The 21,867-nt window shown below is 41.5% G+C and overlaps 1 protein-coding gene across 3 annotated transcripts in view; it reads right to left on the bottom strand.

The window, feature by feature from the left end:
• LRP1 (LDL receptor related protein 1) overlaps window positions 1–21,867 on the bottom strand; it is a 304,990-nt gene that overhangs the window by 218,961 nt on the left and 64,162 nt on the right. For all 3 annotated transcript variants that reach the window (XM_088137949.1, XM_088137950.1, XM_088137951.1), the window contains one exon: window positions 1,560–1,682. In XM_088137949.1, the coding sequence (XP_087994075.1) occupies window positions 1,560–1,682 (123 nt within the window). The remainder of the gene's footprint in view (window positions 1–1,559; window positions 1,683–21,867) is intronic.

Here is a 21,867-nt window from a genome sequence, read left to right as displayed (position 1 = left end):
AAGAAGCCATTCAGCATCTCTTCAATCTCATTGGATATTTTTAATTTCAATAGTCCTCCACAGTCAACCCTCTTATGTAATAGTTTCTCGTTTCAGACAGAGAGACAGACAGACAGACAGACAGACAGACAGAGTCTTAGCATTTTTTGTATTTCCCCCCATTTTTTCTAATTTATTCAGTTTATAAAAATAACCATAATGACCAAAAATACATCTCAATGACAGTATCATTTAAAAACACATCCATTAAAACATATTAAACCAGCCTAAACATCAATCAGAAAAGCCTTCCAAGAAAGCTTGAAAAAGCTTCCTTTCCTGTTCCATCTGAAGGCAAATACAGAGGAAAAGCTTTCCAAAAAAAAGAGTTCATAAGAAAAAAATACATACAATTGTCTTGTATCTGACAATTTCACCTGGGGACACACCACCAAACTTAACTTGAATTTTTGTTGTTGAAAAATATCTCTATTTTTTTCTGCTTGGAAGATCCCTCTATGACTTCATCCCTAGGTCTCACCCCAACTTTGTCCCTAGGTCTCACCCCAACCTACCTCAGAAGTTTGTTGTGGGGAAAAACTGAGGAGTGATATGTCCACTATCTTGAGATCTTGGATAAAAGGTGGGATATAAATCTTAATGAATTAATTAACATTCCCAAGGCTCAAACAGAGTGGGGGGGACCAGTGGGTTTAAATTCCTTTGTCATATCCTTGGTTTAATTATGAGGATTATAACTTAGGTAGCAGGGAACTACCTGATGTAGCAATATGGAGATGCAGCATCTCCTCCTATTATTTTCAACTATCCTGAATTTCCCACTATCTACTGAATGCCTGCTGGCTATTCTAAAGAGCTCCCACTGGCATTTCTCACAAATCAAAACAATGTTAAGACTCTTTCTCTGACAAACCATCTTTAGCATTTACAAAGAAGTCCAGATTTCCTTTTAACATTTCCTAGTAAAGCAGGGGAGGCATTTTGACCATCCCTGCCATTCCTATTATTGGAAAACAAATATGGCTTAATGGCTGAACACACATTTTACAGGCAGATAGCCCAAAGTTCAGTCTCCAGCAACTCCAGCTAAAAGAATTAATACTAGATGTGATGGAAAGTTCTGGGCTGGAGAAATGTTCTACTGAGCAGATGTAATTAGGCAATTTTTAAAGACCATTCAATTAGGAACACTATCTTCCTAGGAGGCCAGTGGTTTCTAAAGGAGGAAGCAAAAGAAGGAGAAGAGGAAAGGAAACCCATCAGAAAAGTGAAGTAGGGGCAAAGGATTTCTCAGCCAATTTTGCATAAAACCCCATCCGGAACAGTTGCCCACAAATAGAAAGTACATAGAAACGTGAGTAATAAATGGCATTTTTCCAAAAGTGGAGAATCCTCACAAAACCTCTTTGTCTCCTGGATGTTTTTAAACATTCACAAAGCTGTGAGAAGCATGCCATGAATTTTGGATCACTCAAAGAAAGTAACTGGATCCAGGTCACCAATGCAAAATAGCTATAAAAACAATTAATAGGGAAGGAAGAGGAAGCAAAGATACATACATATATCTGGTGATTCATCAGAGCCATCTGGACAATCCTTCTCTCCATCACATCTCCAGCCCTTCGATATACACGTGATCTGATCTTTACATGCAAACTGTTTGGGGCTACATGTCTTCGGTGCTGGATAAAGAAAGACCAGAAAAAAGGAAAGCATAAGAAGTTAGTTTCTTCTGTAAAGCATGTTATTGACAATAATTTCAAAGGCTGGCTACTTAAAAAGCAACTGATTCTGACAGTGCCATTGGGCTCATGCATATTCATGATAGTTCAGGAAAGAATATTCTTAAAATGAAAGGTATTCATCAGAGCAGAGCAGGAGTAAAAATTCAGAACAGATTTTAAACATTGTTTAATTTGAATAAATCTCTCAGGAACCCACAATTTACACATGAAAGGCTTAAACACAAACCAGGAACCAGAGTTTTAAATTATGTAGTGTTTGCACTGGAAAAGCTGTAAGAATCTCAAATCTGACTTTTACAAAAACTATGGCAATTCCTCCAGATTTACCTAAGTTTATATAACCAGCATCTCAACAACTTACAGGGGCAGGGGATCCTGATAAAATTACACCTTAAGAAGGTAGACTGCGTGAGGGAAAGCCCACATTTCAAATCTGATTTCAATAGCCTTAAGGTCAGCCATTATTCACTTTAGCTCAGCCACAGGTTGGTCATCTGGGTCTACCTCACAAAATTATTGTAATGATTACTAAAATAATGAATCAGAAGCACACTGAATGCTTCATTCAGCAAAAACCCCTCTCACGCATAAGTCAAGTCCGTAGCCTTTGCTATTATAATCCGGGCAGGTGAATAAGGAGTTAACGCATGGCATGTCCCAAAAGAACATGAACCAACCCTATCCATTAAGCAACTGCAAGCACAGGTAACCACTTGGTCAACTTGCAACTTTCTGCCTTATTGTATATACCATTCTTCTAGCACGGCCCTCCCCAATCTGTCACCACTCAGCACATCCAGAAGGCACCAGGTTGGAGAAGACAAGTCTAGCTTATCTACAGGATCACTACTGTACTCTGATCAGAATCAATCTCTCCAGTACAATCATCCCAGAAGAAACTGTGGGCTGTTCCCCATTTCTGTGAAGTGAAGTGGGACAAAGCCAGGAGGCAGCGCTTTTCAGTTATACCCCCAGTCTAATAGAAAGGCCTCCTCTCAGAAGTCAGATTCACCCATTCTGGAATACGGTAAAGGCTAAATTCTTCCAAAGAGCATTTATGCCACCCCTTTGAGGTAGCCAGGTCAGGAAACAGACCTCACAAGAAATACTAGAGCTCTACCTTATTAATATAGTCTATAACAACAAAATCCTGAAAGCCTGATAACATCTCCCTTTCTCTCCCTCTTATACCTGACAATCAAAGCTGGGCAATCTTGAGTTTCTTTCTCACACTTTCCTATTTTTCCAGGTTAAGCTCATGTTTTACTAATAGTCTTCATATATTTTCTCCAAGGTCATCACTGCACTCCTCTACACTTGGTAGTTAATTACTTCACTACTGGTTATTACCATCATATTACTGTTCCTTGCTGGGCTGGCTGATGATAGCCCTGCCACTTCTATTACTATTACTGCTTAAGATAATAATTTATTTTAAAGTAGTTTGCTTTATTATCATGGATATATGTTAATATACTACCATGAATGTTTTCATTGTTTGGTCTTACTATAAATCATTCTGGCAGATTCAGCAGTATACAAATATACTGCTCTTTAGATCCGTGCCCCTCCTGGCTTGTGAAAGCAGCCCGGGGAGTGTCATGCGAGTGGGTTCTAGCGATGGTAATGCATCTTTGAGTGAGGGGGTTGTTCCCTCACTTCTTAAGGCGGCCTTGGTTCACCCCCTCCTCAAGAGGCCATCACTAGACCCCACTATACTGGACAATTTTCGTCTAGTATCTAACCTCTCCTTTTCGGGGAAGATGATTGAAAAGGTGGTTGCACAACAGTTACAGAGGACCCTGGATGAAGCGGATTATCTGGATCCCTTTCAGTCAGGATTCAGGGATGGATATGGGATGGAAACAGCATTGGTTGCGCTTTTGGATGATCTCTGGCGAGGGCGGGAGGGGGGTTGTACATCCATCCTTGCCCTACTTGACTTCTCAGCAGGTTTCAATACCATCGACCATGGTATCCTTCTGGATCGGCTCAGAGGATTGGGGATGGCGGCACTGTGTTGTGCTGGTTCACCTCCTTCCTCCAGGGCCGATTCCAGTTGGTGGTGGGTGGGGAGGAGAGATCCTGCCCTTGGCCCCTGTTATGTGGGGTGCCACAGGGTTCGGTGCTCACCCCCCTCTACATGAGGCCACTGGGTGAGCTCATCCGTCGCCATGGGGTGAAGTATCATCAGTATGTTGATGATACCCAATTATACATCTCTGCCCCTGACGAATTAAGCGATGCTGTGAATGTCTTATCCTGGTGCCTGGAGGCTGTGAGGGTCTGGATGGGGAACAACAGGCTTCAACTGAACCCTGGCAAGATTGAGTGGCTGTGGGTTCTGGGGCCTTCTGGTGCTAGAGGTATGCCACCTTTGGTACTGAATGGGGTTGCACTGCCCCAGACAGACCCTGTGCACAATCTGGGGGTCCTCCTGGACTCATAACTCCTGCTTCAAGAGGTGGCAGTCGTGGCTAGGAGGGCCTTTGCACAGCTTTGTGTTGTGTACCAGTTGTGCCCATTCCTAGATCAGAGGGACCTAATCACTATCACTCCTGCCCTGGTCACCTCCCATCTGGATTTATGAAATGTGCTCTCCATGGGGCTGCCCTTGAAGAGTATCCGGAAGCTTCAACTGGTGCAAAATGCAGTGGCGTGGTCAGTTATGTGTGTCCCTAGGGCGGTACACGTTGCACCTTTGCTTTGCAAGCTGCACTGGTTGCCAGCTTGCTTCCAGGTCCAATTGAAGGTGCTCGTTTGGACCTTTAAAGCCCTTCATGGCATGGGCCCGGTTACCTGAGGGGCCGCCTCTCCCCGATTACATCTGCCCGTCCCATCAGATCTGGCAGAGAAGGCATGCTGCGGATCCCGTCTGCCAGAGAATTACATTTGGTGGGTCCCAGGAGGCAGACCTTCTCTGCTGTGGCACCTGCCTTGTGGAATCTCCCCCCAGAAGTGAGATTAGCTCCATCCCTCTTAACATTTCGCAAGTCCCTCAAGGCCTGGCTATGTGATTGGGCCTGGGACTCCCAGGGGACCGGGGAGATTTTACAGTGGCTCCCTTATTAATTTTGTCCCCTCCTGTTTTGTGTGTTTTACAATTTTTTATGTGTAATTGTTTTTATGTATTTATTTTTTTAATTGTTGCACGCCGCCCAGAGTCACCTTGTGTGAAATGGGTGGCTATATAAATATGATAAATAAATAAAAATAAATACATAATACAAATGCAATAATTAAATAAATAAATGGCCCATTTGTTCCATACACGCTGCCAGAACCACCACAAGGAGAATGGAGACTGGCAGACTAAAAGGCCCAGACGAAGTACTTAGCAGTTAGAAAAGATGGCATCTTTCAAAAACACACTGCTGCATAGTTGGCTTTCCAAAGTCATGCAAATGCCTTCCTAGCAGTCTCTCTTTCTCATTCTTTTAGTAGCTATATTTCATACCATCTCAAGAAAATACCAGCAGGAGGGCCAGAGACAGACCTAGAATGGCGTAGCTTCTTCCAAAAATATGTCTTAGCTGCTGCGCTTCACGACCAAGTCTCTATGCCCGTGCAAGCACTGTCTTCTCTGCAGCACCATCAATTAGACTACATCAGACCAAAAACATAAGATAAGGCAACAAGTCCTAGGCAAACTGAAAAAGGAAACATGTGGTGACAAGAGAAGGGACAAGGAAATGAAGCAGAAAGAAAGAATGGGAAGTTGGGGGGTGGCATATGAAAGAGAGGAGATATGTATCCGCTAATGGAGAGCATGTGTACATGAACAGATGCACTGCCTATAGATGTGATAAAGAGTATCATGGGGTAGTGATTATCTCAATTAAAAATAATTATTTCTCTCTTTCCCCCTGGATTCTTAAGAGATGAAACAAGGGAGAAATAGCATGACGTGGTGATGATCTTACAAGAGCAAGGAAGGCAGTGTGAGATCAACTCTGACCTTGTTCATTGCCAGCACGGGGCTCCTAAGAGACTACCTCTGAAGCAAATCAGCCCTGAATGGAAAAAGAGTGCTTGCCTGCTCCTCCTGCAAGCAAGCTTCTGATGTAATTATTTCTGCATGCAACAGTTGCTCTCTGCAAACAAGGCATACGTTTGGCTAAAGGATGTCTTTCAAAAAGCTGTCTGTCCCTTCAAACTATTTGCCATTTGAAAGAGAGACATTCTTTCCAAATGAAGAGGTAAACAGTGTGCACGCATCAAGAATGTTTTTCACATAATTTTGTTTCCTTCAATGCTAAATGCTAATAAGTAATGAACTCTGTTAGAAGAAACCTCTCCAAGTAAGCTCTCAGCCATCCCAGGACAGGCAATGACTGGAAGAAAGCTGAAAGAGAGGGCCATTGACGCCTTCTCCCAGAGAAGAAGTAAGAGTTCCCCGATGCCTGCTCTAAAAAGAACGTAACTTAATTGTGCAGCTGAACAAAACAGATCTACAATGAAGATCCATTCTTCACCCTGAGATCTTACAAAAACATCCAGATTTCAGTTTGGGAGCCTACAAGCACTTTTTCTAGGACAGAATGGATGCTCAAGGCCTTGGCACTGCGGACCTGTGTGTTATATATTATGATACCACAACATTCTTGGTTGGGTTTGCTGTATCCTATTTCTATAACTAGCTCTCTGGCAATAACCAGTAAGTTCACAATTGTTATGACCACCAGGATGATTACAGCAAAACAAACCCAAACCAGAAACAGAAGATAATAGCAGGCATGTCTACCCCATGCTGTCCTGCTCCTAAGAGGCACTTGCCTCATTTAGTTGATACCAAATCCCTCCTTTCTGAACAATGCTGCCAACTCCTCCCAACTTTATTCATCAAGGACTTTGCAGAAAGAGCACATCTCTGTGAAAGCACTGACATTGCTCCTTTTGGGGAAATAGTGTTGTTGTTTTTTGAAGAGGAAATCCACAAAACAATCAGACACAGAGGAGTAGAGAATACTTCATCTGAGGCAAACAGTACATTCCCTTCCAACAGAAGTAACAAACGGGAGAAGAGAAGGAATGCATTTGTCCGCAACAATCAGTGTCAAATGCATTTTTACTGTGCACCATAATTGACCAAAAAAAAAAAACCCGCTACAGCTTTGAGGAAGCAATTTAATTTCTGAACAGGTCTAAAGTATTACTTATTTGAGTCAGTGCACATAATTTTTTTTTTTTAAAGGTTGCTATATTTCATCCACTTATTTAGCAGCAAAAGTGCCTTAAACATGGCTGAGGAACAGCCACAATAACAATAAGGCTGTTCTTAAGCCATGTTGATGTTGCTAAATAAGAGGATGAATTACTACCATCCAATGGAATATTTTTATTATAATAAACTATCATACTGGATTATTTGGAAAAACATTTCAAAGGAATCATTGCTGAAGAAGCATACAGCTTGAAATCAAGGTTCATTTGTGTGAGATATGAGATTATGATTTGAACCATGATGAAAGCTAAGCCTTCCCAATCTGCCAAGGTCTCAGTGAAATCCTTCCTGCCCCAAAGCTGCTTATTATATTAAGCTGCCTCACTGGCATCAATGAAAATTGTGTCTTTGCGAGTGTGTGAAAGAGACAGGGAGACATCAGAGAGTGTGGGTAACTGCTATTGGATGGGAAAGATAAAACCACGCCCTCATCATTGTTATTGCAGTTTTGATTAGGAACACAAAGAACTTTCAGCATCGATTCACTGTTTAAGAAAGAAGGCCGGCATAGCAGGATGCTGCACCCAATATGAGCCAGCAACTTTTAAATGCTTTCTGCCAGAAAGAAATAGGAGCATCAGCTCCATCCCTGAGTCATGCCATCATTCTAGACTTGACAGGCTATCAATCCATCAACAAGGAGGAAAGCATGGGGAGATGACGGACTAGTCTTCTGTCCTTCTTGCAGCAGTTCGGCCAGGCCAATGTACTCTCCGATGGGACAAGAAAGGAGAGAGGAAAGTGGGACACAGTGGATTACCTGACAAGGACTCCTCTAACCTGGGGGGGGGGGGGGTCCATTCCAAGAATTCCTACTGCAGCCACATGAAATGTTGAGACTTCCACTTGCAGAATTCCCAGGGTGGCCACCTTGCACATGTTGCCTGATGTATATTCCGAACTCTACCCATCCTTCTATTTTCCTCAGCATTTCTGAAAATTAGTCCGTTCTGTATCTCTTTTGTACTCTGGATAGCCAAGTCCTGAATGTGTAACTGTTTTAAAAATTAAACTATAAGACTGAGGATTTGTTTTCTGCACTAACATCTTGCTTGCCTGCTTCTCCTGAAATGAAGAGAGGGCTACATTCCAGAAAAATCCAGCAGTTTATAGCTCCATTTGGCACAACAAAATAATTAAAATACTTTAAAATAGATTTGGACCATAAATGAATGTTTGAACCCAACCACCCTTCTCAATCCTATACATCAAATCTACTTATACATAGAAATTATACATTTGATGCAACAATAGACTTGACTGTAAAGGATGCTAAAAAAGTAAGTGCAGCATGTATTTCTCTTCTGTTCCCCCCCCCCCAACCTTCAGGGATTTTGCTGGACAAATCTAGAAACACTGTCCCCACCCCCCACCCCCAATCATTTCAATATTTTCAACAATTTTACACTTCTAGTGAAGGAGTCAAAGTCCCTCTCACAGTTCATAACAGAGCTGAGATTTCTGCAGCAACTGCTTGAGAGGTTTACCTTAAGAAGCAAATAACACAAGACTCCCTGTGTCCTTCAAATAAGAATGAGGCAGTAGAACCCATGTGGTAGTGGTGCCATTGGTATGTATGAAAAGAGACACTATGGGTCAAATCACAATTCAGCCAGAAAACTAGCACCAAATTGGTGAGTTATTCTAAAAAACATGTTCCTTTTTTTGGTTGGAGGCAAGCAACTGCAACTTGACCTGAGGCTACAAGGTTCAACACGGCATTAACATCAAGAAAAATTGTGCATGATCACCAAAGCCAAAAAGCGGACGTATCAGATAATCCATGATCCTGTACTGAGTACAAAGGATTATAAATTACGAACAGCCAGGAAGACAGTTCAGAAGATGGGAGAACATATTACTGATGAAGTTCTTCCCTGTGCAATATAAAATTCATTTTTTTAAAAAGTAAAATTTACAAACAGTTTTCTATGGCTTGGAAACATATCCAGAACCTAGCAGTTAGCAAAATCCAAGCCATTATGTTGCCTAATAAATCTGCAGCCCAACTCGTGTCAAGACATCTCCTGCTGCCTGCTTTATAGATACTCCAAGCAGCATGCCTGCCATCAGCTCATTTTTGTTCCTATGCCAATTTGGGGAAGACAGGAGAGGGGTCACTATGAAGACTTCTGCCCACGTGGCTTCTTTAAGTGAGTTGAGCATATTATTTACTATCATGTCAAAGGGCCAAGTATCACTTGCCTGATAAGCTATTTAGTGTTTCTCAACTGGTGGCAAGGATATTGCTAGTTGTAAGCACACTAGAAGAATGTAAGGCTTTTAAACTCCACTGATGGCTTCATATCCATGACGACATGAAATCCAATCACAACGCAGTGGATTCAGGTCCCAGAGGACCTGCTGGAGTAGCCCTCTGCTCTTACTCCCAATCCATGTCCACTTCTTTGTGTCTCCTTTCTGGAGTTTTGCACATACTGTTCCAAAAGGTGGTGATTGCAGCTAAATCCCACCCAACTAAGCCAACCTAGTTTTCCCCACCTATTTATCAAGAAAGTTGTAGAGTGGGGCTTGGCTGGAGGTAGGGGGGCTATCTAGCCAGATTGGTTTGGTTCTGGAAAACAAGCTGTTAAATTTATACACACGTTAGACAAGCTACTTTATATAAAACACTGAAAATTTTCCAGCTTCTCCAGGCAGAGCAGGAAAGAAAGCTGGGAGTACATTTAACAGTGATGGAGTTTTCCAGACAGCCAGCTGGTCCAGGCAGAGTGGGAAAAAACTTTTAAGTTTTTGACTTAGCAGCTCTAATCATATTGAAAATACTGGAACTTAGGGACCTAATTAACAACTGCTATTGATTCTGTTAACAGACTATAACGTGCAGAATTATGGTTTATGGATGAAAATTTATCCCACATTTTTATGTGTACATATACCTATTTAATTCTCAAGGACTCTGGGTATTACTTCAATCCTATTTGAAGCACATGTATGACCAGTGAGATTAGGACTACATCTGATGCCTCACAACTAATAAAGCATTTTAAAGTGTTTAAATTATCTGTATGCCATATTAACAATTTTTTAAAAGTGTGGTTAGATCAAGAGAAATTCCTCTTTAAGCACTCATACTTTTGCCATCCGCACTTAAGAGGGATAGCAAGTTATTTCTCCTTAAGTCGTCAGTTCCCTGCATAAAGCAACCAGAACCAATTTACTATTAATTATACTGACATTTTTCTGCTAATGTTACATTAAAAAACAATTGCAATCCTCAGGGATTTCAATGTTAGTTCAATTGTATTATTCAGAGCAGATTCCCGAATTTGTGATAATCAAACTAATGAGAAAGCTTGATTCTATTGGAAGCTTTAGTGGAGTCATGGTTGGACAATCCCATTCTTACTGGAATTGTTGTGAATCATTATGTTTTTATCTTTGTTGAAATAATCCAACTTTTTAAAAGGTACATTGGTACATCCTGATTGTTAACTACTTTGAAAGACTAACATGATGAATTATTGTCAGAACTAGTTACTGCCTACTTTAAACACATCCCTGGCTGGAGAGGACCTTGAGGCATCCAGGGTTAATCCCCTTTTCCTAACTTGCAGGTATGATGGTATGTCTATCATTTTGCATGACGTCAAGGAGTCAGCTCCTCTTCCCCACACACCTGCTACTTGTAAACACATAAATGCCTCTGAACATATCAACGTCAAGTGTGCCAAAGTTTAAAGTTCGAAACGATTTCAACCTTAGGGGTGTTTCAAGCCTGCATCACTATCAGCTTCAAAACGTATCCTGTAAGGGTACAGCTGTTCTGAAATAGGGTATTTCAAGCTCAAACAGGGCATTACAAGTTTGCAAATATTTCAGATCTGAAATGCTTTGTACACCACTAATAAATGTTCTTTTCTGAAGAAATGGGGATTTGTTTCTACCATGGCAGAGTCCATTCTTTGACAGAGTGATTGGTGGGATAAGAGATATAAAAAGTTGAGAAAACCTGAAATCGAACACTCGTGTTCAAACAAAGGATCAAATGCTGGAGACAAATAGAAGCCAGCATCATAAGTTCCTCGAGGACTATGGCTAATTACTGACTGGTGGATGAACTAGACAGGCTTTGACTTGATCCAGCAAGCCACCATAAAACTCAGGAAACTCACAATGTTCCCTCTGTTACCCCTCTTCAGTATCTAATACATCAGAAGTGCCCTTGTATTTCAGCTGAAAATCAAATGTTTTAATAGTCACAGAGAAAACAGTATTCCCGTCTCCAGTCTGCAATGCTTAAACTAGAAGAAAGATTCAAGGATACAGTACAGGCAGCCAGAGGTATATTGAAGAAAACATAAGGTTTTAGGGCATTTGTGATCCTGCTTGGTAAGCAAGCCATTAATTCACACTCTGTTTCTTGCCATTTCAGTCGATTTGTCAAGGAAGATGTCCTATATGGTGTAGCTGCTATCTGCTAATTGCTGCCCATCTTCTGTGCCTCTGAGCTTTGCCAGATCACATGCATACAAATTAAATAGCCATCAAAATCCCAAAGTCAATGCCATTAACCCTGAGGGGCTCTGACACCAAAGAGCAATAAAGCTGTGACTGAAAAAGTATCACAGCATCCAAAGAATAAACGGATTTGGAAAAGGGCAAGGAGGGGTTTCCTTTGTAAGGATCACACATGCCTGTAATCCTGGATCTAAACGTGCCAGAATGAAATTGACAGTCGATTCAATCGTTCAATCACTCAAAGCATTATTGGTGGGAGGGCTCCCCCAATCATGCTAAGACAGATTAAAGCAAATGTATAACATCATACTCAAGTTGGAAACAAGCCCCAGTCTTTTTAGTGGAACTCCTTTCCAACTGAGGAGGACTGTGGGTCTGTCTATGAGTTTCACAGAATCCCGCTGTTTTCAAGCACTTCCTTGTTTGCTGGAATTAGATCTTGCCTTTCATCCAGGAGCACAAGGGAGCGTACCTAGCTGTCCCTCCTCTAGTTTTTCCACGCAAAAATTACCCTGCGAGGTAAGCTGGGCTGAGGGACAGTGAATGGCTCAAAGCCACCCAGATACGAGTCTATGGCTAAGAGGAGGCTTGAATACGCTTCTAGTCCAGCGCCTTAATCACAAAAACACCAGCTGAACCAAGCTATAGGTGGCCAGTAACATTCTGTGAATCCCTTATGCAAACAATTCTTAAACAGATAATGCAAGGAGCCTGTCGCAAAATGGAGGACTTGAACCAATGCCTGCAGCACACATAGTAGCTGCAGATCTGTTCGAGAAAGTCAAAGTGCTCCCAAAGCTTGAGTTTGTTCTGCTGTTATAATAGAGATGGTTTAACAAGACTATCCTATTGCTGACCCCTGGGACCTACCCCTCAGACACAAAAGGCATTTCGTTCCCCACCACTGGCCTTCCCTTTTCTCTCTAACATAAATCTTATCCTGACAACCCTGTCAAAAGGCTTCTGGAGAATCCCAAGCCTTGTCCTGGATTTACAGAGCCTGTCACGGAAGAGATGTCCTTCAAGGCCTCCAAGGAGACAAAGCAAGACCTCCTGCCAAATAACAACACGCAGGACTGACTTCCAGCAGCAGAAAGTCGCCTGTTTCTAAAAAAAAATGCAGCAGCTTCTTTCCCTGCCTTTCAGAAGTCATGTGTAAGTCCTAATACCAGTGGTTCTTTGTGCATCTTTCCCAGAATTGTCTACTCTGACCGCATGTCAACCTACTTTTTGATCCTTTTCCAAATGGAGATACAAGGCACTGAACTTATTGATGATGATGATGATGATGATGATGATGTAAGGTGGGGAAACAGTCTGTAATAAATAATAGGGTTGTCGTCGTCGTCGTCGTCATCGTCATCATCATCATGTCCTCCAGAAATGTTATACTACCAGCCTCATGAGTGGGTCTTTGTCAGGCCTAGCCCAAGGAACTCCAAGAGACAATGCCAATTCAGTCCAGCTGTTTATTAGCTACAACCTCTAGCAAGAATCTTCTCAGACTAAAATCCCAGTTCCCAAAGTCCTCCAGCCACAACAGTGTGAATTCCTTGGGGAGGTGCCAGTCTCATCCTCTTGTTCCTCCCTCGGGGTTCTGGCGAGCTAAGAAAATGTTTATCTCCCTGAGCCTGGCCTTCATAATTCCATTCCATCCCAGTCTTGCAGGAGATAGAAGCCACCACACTGCAGAAGACTGGATTATACAGTGACATGTCTCATTCCCCCAATATAAGAGTGTCCTGACTCATCTTAAAAAACATATAGCTTTCCTTTCAAAACAAAAAACAAAAAAAAGGGTTGCAAGACCGGGATTCCTAGAAAGTAGCAAGATAAGTTCCAAGAACTACACTACTATGGTAATGAATGAAGGCTTAAGGGCCAGTTTAATGATCTGTCTGCTTTCATTCTGCAGAGGACTGAAACATATGCAGGGCTAGAAGCAGGAAAACAGTTATAAATAATAATGCCATTACCCAGCTAGCAGAAACATGCTAGAAGAAAAACCAGACCTCAGGGGAATATCCATCCAATCCCTGATCAGCATTCTTAAGCAGTTACAGTACTAAGAAGGTTGTATCACATTATTTTTCCCAAAGATATACACTGTTCCTCGAAGAACATTTAATAGGCAGTCACATGATTCACCTGCAAATAATTAATATGAGATATTTCATATCAGAGGACTCAATTTGTATACAATGAAGCAGCTTGCATATATCTTATGCTTGCATGAATATCTGAAAATGAAGTCATGAGCAAGCCAGGATCCTGAGACCCAACCCAGACACTGAAGACACGTCCTCCAAACTGGAGCCCCTGCAATCAAGTGCTGCACCAGATATGCACTAGGTATAAAGCAAACTGAGAATACAGAGCAGAAAGGGAAGTGTTTAGGTCAAGCCTGGCCTCTATTACTAGACTCCATGTTATGTCTAGCGATGGGGATGGTTTTTTTATACCTGTTTTCCTTTCTGTGGCTCAAAGAGGGGAAGACAAATGTAATACAAAAAGAAAATTCAAAGTAGACAGCCTTTATATTTGACATAATTGCCTTCCGACTTAGTCATTTGTAAGTCAGAAATGCAAAGGGAGAACAAGATCAGTGTCAGTCTTGCTCTTTCTCCAGGGTTTATGCCTCCCTTTTTCATTTTTAAGCAGCTGTGTGTATGCTTATATATTTGTATACTATCATTTCCTCTGCCTAGTTTTTGTTAATATGCATATTTCTGAACATTTGCCAACCTGTTCCATAGATTCCGGGAGAGGAGAAGAAAACAGTTCATCAACTAATCACAATGTCCTCATGCAAGAACAGCCACGCATAACAAATAAGTGGCAGTATGCAACTCTATATCAGCTGCTATACGCATCAGTGAGCAAAAGTTGTTTTCGTGTCCTGCTCCCAAAAGGCATCTGATAGGCCACAGTGGAAAGGGGGATGATAGACTAGAGTTGTTGGATCCAGCAGGGCCGTTCTGATCTTCTTATAAATGAGTAGGACTGTGCAATCGTTTCAAAGGGCAACATTATAAAGCACACTGAGCAAGCCAGGCACACTTCCTTAAATTGTTACAATGGCATCTGCCAGAAGACTCTGGGTGCCATTTCAAAGGCTTTCTCTGGGGGTCCTTAGGCCTTCAGAGACAGTACCGCTGGGACCACCACCTACAGGGAGCTATCACACAGGAACTAAAGCTCAAGAAGGCCTTCAAAGCAGTTGTGACTAGCCTTCTGGAGGACATAGATGCCTTAATGTTAGGGAGGAATGCTTTCTCTATGCAACACCTTTTGCAAGGTGCCCCTTTCAAAACCCTCGCACAGCCCTAGAAATGATTTCACAACAACCATAAGAGACAGTCATTCGGAACATATTTTTTTATTCAAGATAAAATGCCCTGGATGCAAACTAAAGGTCATTCTTATGGGTGGAAAATTCCTAAGCATTGTGGCTTTTCCACATTTTAGGCAACTGTAAATATGTCTACGTATTTCTATATTTCAGAAGAATTTACCTAGACGCGAAACTTGAATTATAAAATTTACCCTAGCTCAAAAGCATTTGAAACCTATTTCCCAGCTCCATGCTGTTCTGAACAAGCATAATCTCCAAATATTTTCACAGAAGATTCAGCCCAAGGAATCTTACTTTGGTAAAAACCTTACATAACGCTCATTTTCAAAATGAAGCAAGAAAGTATTTACGGAATAAATATGTCACCGTGCCTAAGATATTAAGAGAAATGTTAAAGAGAGATGCGCCTTTAAAAGACTAGTCCAGGATGAATCGAGATTTTGGCTCTTAACCTTTTTAAAAATTAAGTAAAAGCAGATGCAGCTCCAGCATTCTTCTGTAGAGAATGAGCAGAGTTTGCACTCTGAAAAAGGAAGAAAGAGCCCTTCATGCTGGTCATAAAGTCCAGTTCAAATCAGCAGGGTACAGCTGCAAGGCCTTCCATTTTCAAATGTTCCCCTCTTTAGTATTTGGGAAGTTCAAGCGCCAATTTGCTAAAAATAAAAACCAAGCAGCTCTTCCGGCAGAAAAGAAAGAATCTCCCTCTTTCTTACTCTCACGTTCTCCCCTTTTCTCTTAGTGAAACTGTTGGATATGATCTGTTTTTTAATTCAGTTCAGATATACAGAAAGGAGGATTAATTCCAACTGTAAAAAAAACCCTCAAAACCCCTGTAAATTAAGCCCAGCAGTTTTCAACTCAGCTTTCCCTTTTCACACACCCAGAAATGTTCCTAAAGGAAAGCTAGATATATTAACAACATTTTTCTTTTGTTGGTTAAATTAATACCCCCCCCTTTCCTCCAGCAGCACAAAACAGCGTATGTGCACTCCCCTCTCTCATTTTTCCCTCACAACAACAACCGTATGAGGTAGGCTGGTTTGAGAGAGAGTGACCTGAGCCATGTCATTCAGTGAGTTTCCACGGCTAAGGGCAGGCCTGAACCCAGGTCTTCCCAATTCTCCTCTAACATTTTATCCACTGAATCACTGAGTTGGATAATCATTCCCACCACAGCCCAGTACACCAGAGAGCAGCCTTAATACTTAGGCTTCCTATCCTATATTCAACCATCAGGAAAAAGAGAGAGGTATGTGCATATAAATGAACCAGCCATTGGTCCAGCCTCAGGACACAAATCTCTCACTACTTTTTTTTCTTTTTTAAGTATGTTCCTTAAACACAGCTAGTGAGATCACCCCCCAAAATTCAAACCAAGTATGAGTCTGCAGCCACAACTGTTTAAAGCTACAGTCTCTAACAAGACCCAACTGTGCTTCCCCATGAAATGCATTTGGCTCATTTCAAAGCCGCTCCTGTGGATGTTTGGATCTTGTGGCCCCTATGATCTGGCCAAAAAGCCAACTCTCTGAGACCACTTGGCCATAATTCTTGAGGGGATGCAAACAAACCAAACCACAAAAACAGAACAGGATGTTTGTTACATATTGGCAGACGGGCTTGTGTCTTTGACTTAACAAGCTCAGAGCCAGTTTGGGCAACACAGTAGCCAGCTTTACTCAAGTAAACAATTGCTCAGAGAATTGGTTTACTGAACAGGGCTCAAGTAAAATTAGGTCCTTTTTTTCCTGCTTGGAAAAAAAAACATGCTTGGAGGCTTAAATGGCACATTACACAATGTCTAAGTTTTCCTCCCTCTGTCACATCATCAATTTATTTTGTTTCTGTAAAAACTGTATCAACCTGGCCAAGCTGCAAGTTAGGACAGAAAAGTGGTAGGCCCCCTGCTTCTTGCAGAGCTTTACTTCAAGCATTACCTACCTAACGGTCTTTCCTTCAAGGACGGAAAAGATTCAGGATTTCCCTGGATTTTCTACATACCCCACCAAAAGAAAAAGGTAGCTTAGGGAGAATGTGTTTAAGTTGAAGGTAAATATCAGAAGGAAGGAGATCAAGCTTATGTTTCTCCATTCTAGCACTGAAGGTTTACTGAAGATTTCATTCTTATCAGAAACCAAATAAATACAGAAGACAATGTAAAATGTTGTCTGAGCTTTGGATTTTCTTGTCAACAGTCAAAAATTGCAATCTCACACAAGGCTCTTGCTCCAAGGTTACTCTGTTTACAAAAGTGGACTAGTTTCTCACATGCCAGCACTTGATATGTGTGAACTGGTATACAGTTAGAACAGTGTTGGCCACAAATTTGGCCACTTTAAGAGGAGTGGACTTCAACTCCCGGAATTCCCCAGCCAGCCATGGGGAATTCCGGGAGTTGAAGTCCACTCCTCTTAAAGTGGCCAAGTTTGGACAACACTGAGTTAGAACATACATCCCCCATTCTTGGTCATTAGATGGACCTGGTCACACAATATCCATCCATCCATCCATCCTCCCTCCCTCCCTCTTTTCTCTTGGCCATTTTAATCACAAGATCTGTCCTGGAGAATCCTCATCAGATTCAGGGAAAACCTGGTAACTTCATATCTGTACTAGAGCCTTTTATCTCCCAGGTTTACAGATAGTTCATTCCAAATATAACCACAAAAACTGCCATGACCTCTTACCAGAATCTGCCAGAAACGGTCCCTCTCTCCTTTCACTGACAAGTCAAGATGGCCTTAGGCAGCAGAATAGTTAGGAAGAGAGGCATAGAAAGAGTTGTTTAAGGATCTGGTTCTGCTGCACTTTTCAGCTGACATTTCACAGAAGACTCTTACAGCTCTCTGGCATACTGCATTTATTTATGTATTATATGCAGGCCAATAACAAGGGTTAGAATGGAGCAGAGTTTCCCACTTTGCCATTAGATAGGAGCTGTACCATCCAGGGAACCACCCAACCAATACCCCATTTACAATCACAAAAGACTTCCTGGTATAAATTTACCAAAGGAAGTATTTCCATTCGTTCAAAACCTTGGGATGGATCTTTTCAAGGCAGATTGGACTTGGCAGGATAAAGATCCTTCTGTCCCTTGGAAATGATGCAGCTAATTTTCTGTACAGCATGGAAGCTGGCCTAGCTAATTTTTCCACAGCTTTTAACGGTGATGGATTTTTGTTTTAAAGGTGACAAGCTAAAAAAATCTGGCAACTCCACTACCCTTCACCCCACTAAAACCAGATCAATCAACCACACATATATCTCCTGTCCTTCATGGCACAGGTTACCAATCCCACTTCAGACTGCTCTGTATCTCACAGATTCTTTTATTGTTAGTGATTTAATGTCCTGCCTTAATCACTCTGTATAGTCAGTAGGGAAGCAAGACATCAGTGCTTGAAACAAGCCTAGAAAAGAGCTGCTCTGCCCATCAAGGGCAGCAGATGGAAGGACACCCACTAGCGTGACACAATTAACTGCAAAATATTTCTGCGCATGCTTGAAATTAATATATATCATATGATTAGATGATTTTAGGAGGTTGTTTAAAAGTTCAGTCATACTTTGTGTTCTTTGAAGCTGTGGTTATGCTTTATGTAATTGTACAATAGAATTAATATTTAATAAAGCATGGCTTAAGCACTCTTATTCCACGACTTTTTAATTACCTTGAAAGATCAATGTCTGCTGTCCTGAAATACATTTGGGACTTGGTTTGACTCAGCTCTATCCTTTTTTTCCCCTTTCTCCTCCATCCCAATGTGATCATATACAAGCCTTTGTACACTTATACACCAAAATACGTCACTGGGGTTTTTGGCTGTTGCCAGAAGAAAGAAGAGGCTATGCAGATGGAGACGGAGCCTGTAATCACATCCACAAGGCCAGCTTTTTTAGTTCCACAATTACTTTCCCTCCTAGTAGATCCAGGCAATGTTCGGGTGCACCAGATGATGCAGCACGTAACAGTTAATCTGATCAATTTCTTGGATAGGAGACTTATGGCAGTTTTACAACAAACGAAGACTGACAACAGACATTTTAAAAGATCTTTCTTCTCAGAGCAGGGAACACATGCAACACCACCCAGAGAGATGAGGCTGTTTTCTCCAGGCTGTTACTGTTAAACACTGACCCCGAGTCGCAACTCAAGAAAAATGCAACCGACCTCCATCAGGTGCCCTCCAGATATGTTGTGTCACCTATCCCATTAGTGTTCCCAGGCAGTACTGACACTGGTAGTGGTGACAGCAGTTACAGTCCACCACATCTGGAGGGGTCCAGAGAAAGGAAAATATCCAAAGGACTGCACCAAATCCATACCCACATAGAACTGAACTATCACTCTAAGAAAGGAGTTGGGGAGTCTGATAGATGCATCCTGCTATCCCACCTCATTAGAGAGTTCCAAAATGCAAACATAGCTATTATTTTAATGCTGTTCACTAGCCTATCTTAAGCATGAAAGAGATGGCTGAAATTTTAAATGGGCGTCATGATGAAAAAGTGGTCTCATCAAGGCAGATAATAAATTGCCTTGAGCATCAGGCATTATGGAAGGCAGAATATACTTCTGTGCGGCTGTACAAGGATTCTAAAGAGTGCATCTGACGTTGCAGTGCTACCTCTGTGCACCTCCTCCAACCCAGCCTTCTCCAACCTGGGACACTCTGGATCTGTAGATACTACATCTCCTAAAATTCCTAGGCAGCATGGGCATTGTAGGAGTTCTAGGCTCAGCATGTCTGGCAGGTTAGAGAAGGTTGCCCTACGAAGTAACTAGGACTAAAGTTAAGATAAAAATATAAGTGGATTTAGACAGACAGAGACACTGCAGTGAGGGCTGAGGCAATCTGGTTTTCTCTTGCCCAGTCTCACTTTTGGTTTACTCACTCCTCTTTCTTAACTAAAACTTCAGGATGGACATTTGGCCTTGACTTTTGCAAAAGAAAAGCACTGGCAATAAAATTGGATAGGAATAAGGTTGATATGGGGTGAAAAAAGGGGCAACCAACTCTGGGGGTGGCTAGCATCTTGAAGATGCTCCCATATGTTAACATCTTACTGATCATCAACATCTTGGAAGATATTATTATTTGCGTATGTGTTTGGTTTTATTCCATTTTTACTGTATTTTTATATTGCTTTTATTGTATTTTAATTAATATTTATTGTTGTTTTATTGTGAACCGCCCAGAGTCACTTTTTCATGAGATGGGCAGTAACTAAATTTGAAATATAAATAAAAAAAAAAAAAATCAAAACAAATGTTCCCAGAAGCAACACAAACATGGCATCATTTCCTGGATCGTGGCCTCACCCCCTTCCCCAAGCACAGACTGGGAAGTTTCGATTCTGGATTATACAAGCCTGTTCCCTTCGCCATTGGACAAGCTTAGGGAGGGTCCTTTCTGAGTCTGTCTGGCCAGGAGTGGGGGAGGGTAGTGTCTCTCAAGGTGGCACCACCAAGTGATAAATTCACACTCAAATCCACTACCGAACATATGGATCACGGCACTCCACTGCAATGTAAAGCATGAAAGGCTGCCCCTGCCAGAGGGTGGGAGAACTGTGCCTTTGGAAAGGAAACAGCACTGGCAATAAATATGGATAGGAATGAGGTGATTTGCAAAACAGATGTTCCTAGAGGAGAAAAAAAGAAATAAATCCATATGGCATTAATTATGGAATCCCCCTTCCCCCTCTTCTTCAGTATGCGAATTCATATGACCCTGCAAAAAGGAAAGAAAAAAAGAGCCTCAGGGTTGGAACTTATCCCAATTCCTGAGGTTTCAGAAAACTGAATTGAGAATGACATGATTCTAAGAGTTATTTTACCATCTGAGTTATGCGGGAAATGACAAATGCTTTATTTATCAAGGATGGGGCCATCAACAGTTTTTTCTTTAAAGGTTTGTGGGGGTGGGGGCTCAGTTAGGTCTGGAATAATATTTCAGAGTCCCTCCTAAGCAACAACAACTTTAACAATCACCATCTAATTTTGGGGCATAAGCCTTGCCCAGAACTGAAATATTTTGAATTCTTCCATTTTCAGGCTCAAAACTTTAGTTCCCTGAAATTTTCTTTTTTGGGGGGCCCATTCTAATACTGAGTGAAAGATGGGGATTCATTCCAGAAATGTCTTGGGTTTTTGCTATCCAGATGTGCTGAGCCAACTCTCATAATCCTTAGGTCCATAATCAATCATGTCTCTGCTGGTTCAAGATTATGAGAGTTGAAGTCCAACATACTGTATCTGGAAGACATTAGATTGGAGACATAGTCAAGTCTTTGAGTCAAAGTCAACTCCTGGCAACTTCATGGGCATGTGTGTGTGTATTTTCTTGGCAATAATAAGAAAGTGGACTGTCATTAAACATCTTCCTGGATGTTTTCTTAACTTTTAACCCAGTGGCTGTTCTAAATGGTACAAACCACTAACATATATATTTGCTTCAAGCCCTATGGAAGGTAAGAAGAATATAAGTGATAGTCTTCTTACAGCGGGATCTACCAAAGAGGCTTTAATCTAATCTGTAAATATAGATTTTATAAAATGCACATAGTGCAGGGCAAACAACTAGTCTGACCCACTGGGATCATTCCTATATTCAAAGCATACAAGCACTCCTTGGCTGGAACCGCATCACTGAACCCCAATATAATTCTACTTTTCACTGTCCCAAAAACTTTTATCAAAACCCATCTTGGTCATTATTTAGCCTTTGGTATAATGCCCCAGTCCCTACTTCATAGTAACTAGGTTACCTATACATTTCTACTGAGATCATTCCCTCTGAATCCAATAATGATTGAGAAAGTTTCTGATAAACCTAAGCTCATATCTATCCATGAGAATTTCAAGGCGATAAGTGCATTCCTCTCCAATTTACCTCTGCCTCCATTTAACTCCTTTTCCCCTTTAAGCTATTAAATGATGTTATGCTATAATCTTTTGGAGAGAGCAGGAAACCCCTGCCTTCTTGTAGTTCGTAAGTACACATATGGATGGCCCTCCATCAGTTCATAACCATTAAAATCTTTAGGCTTGGTAT

Source organism: Python bivittatus, unplaced genomic scaffold, assembly GCF_059951505.1.
Source record: "Python bivittatus isolate LINGU-HERP-01145 unplaced genomic scaffold, Pbiv_v1 ctg000220_np1212, whole genome shotgun sequence".
Taxonomy (NCBI): domain Eukaryota; kingdom Metazoa; phylum Chordata; class Lepidosauria; order Squamata; family Pythonidae; genus Python; species Python bivittatus.
Note: the sequence above shows the minus strand (reverse complement) of the source record. Positions and strands in the feature narration are given on the sequence as shown.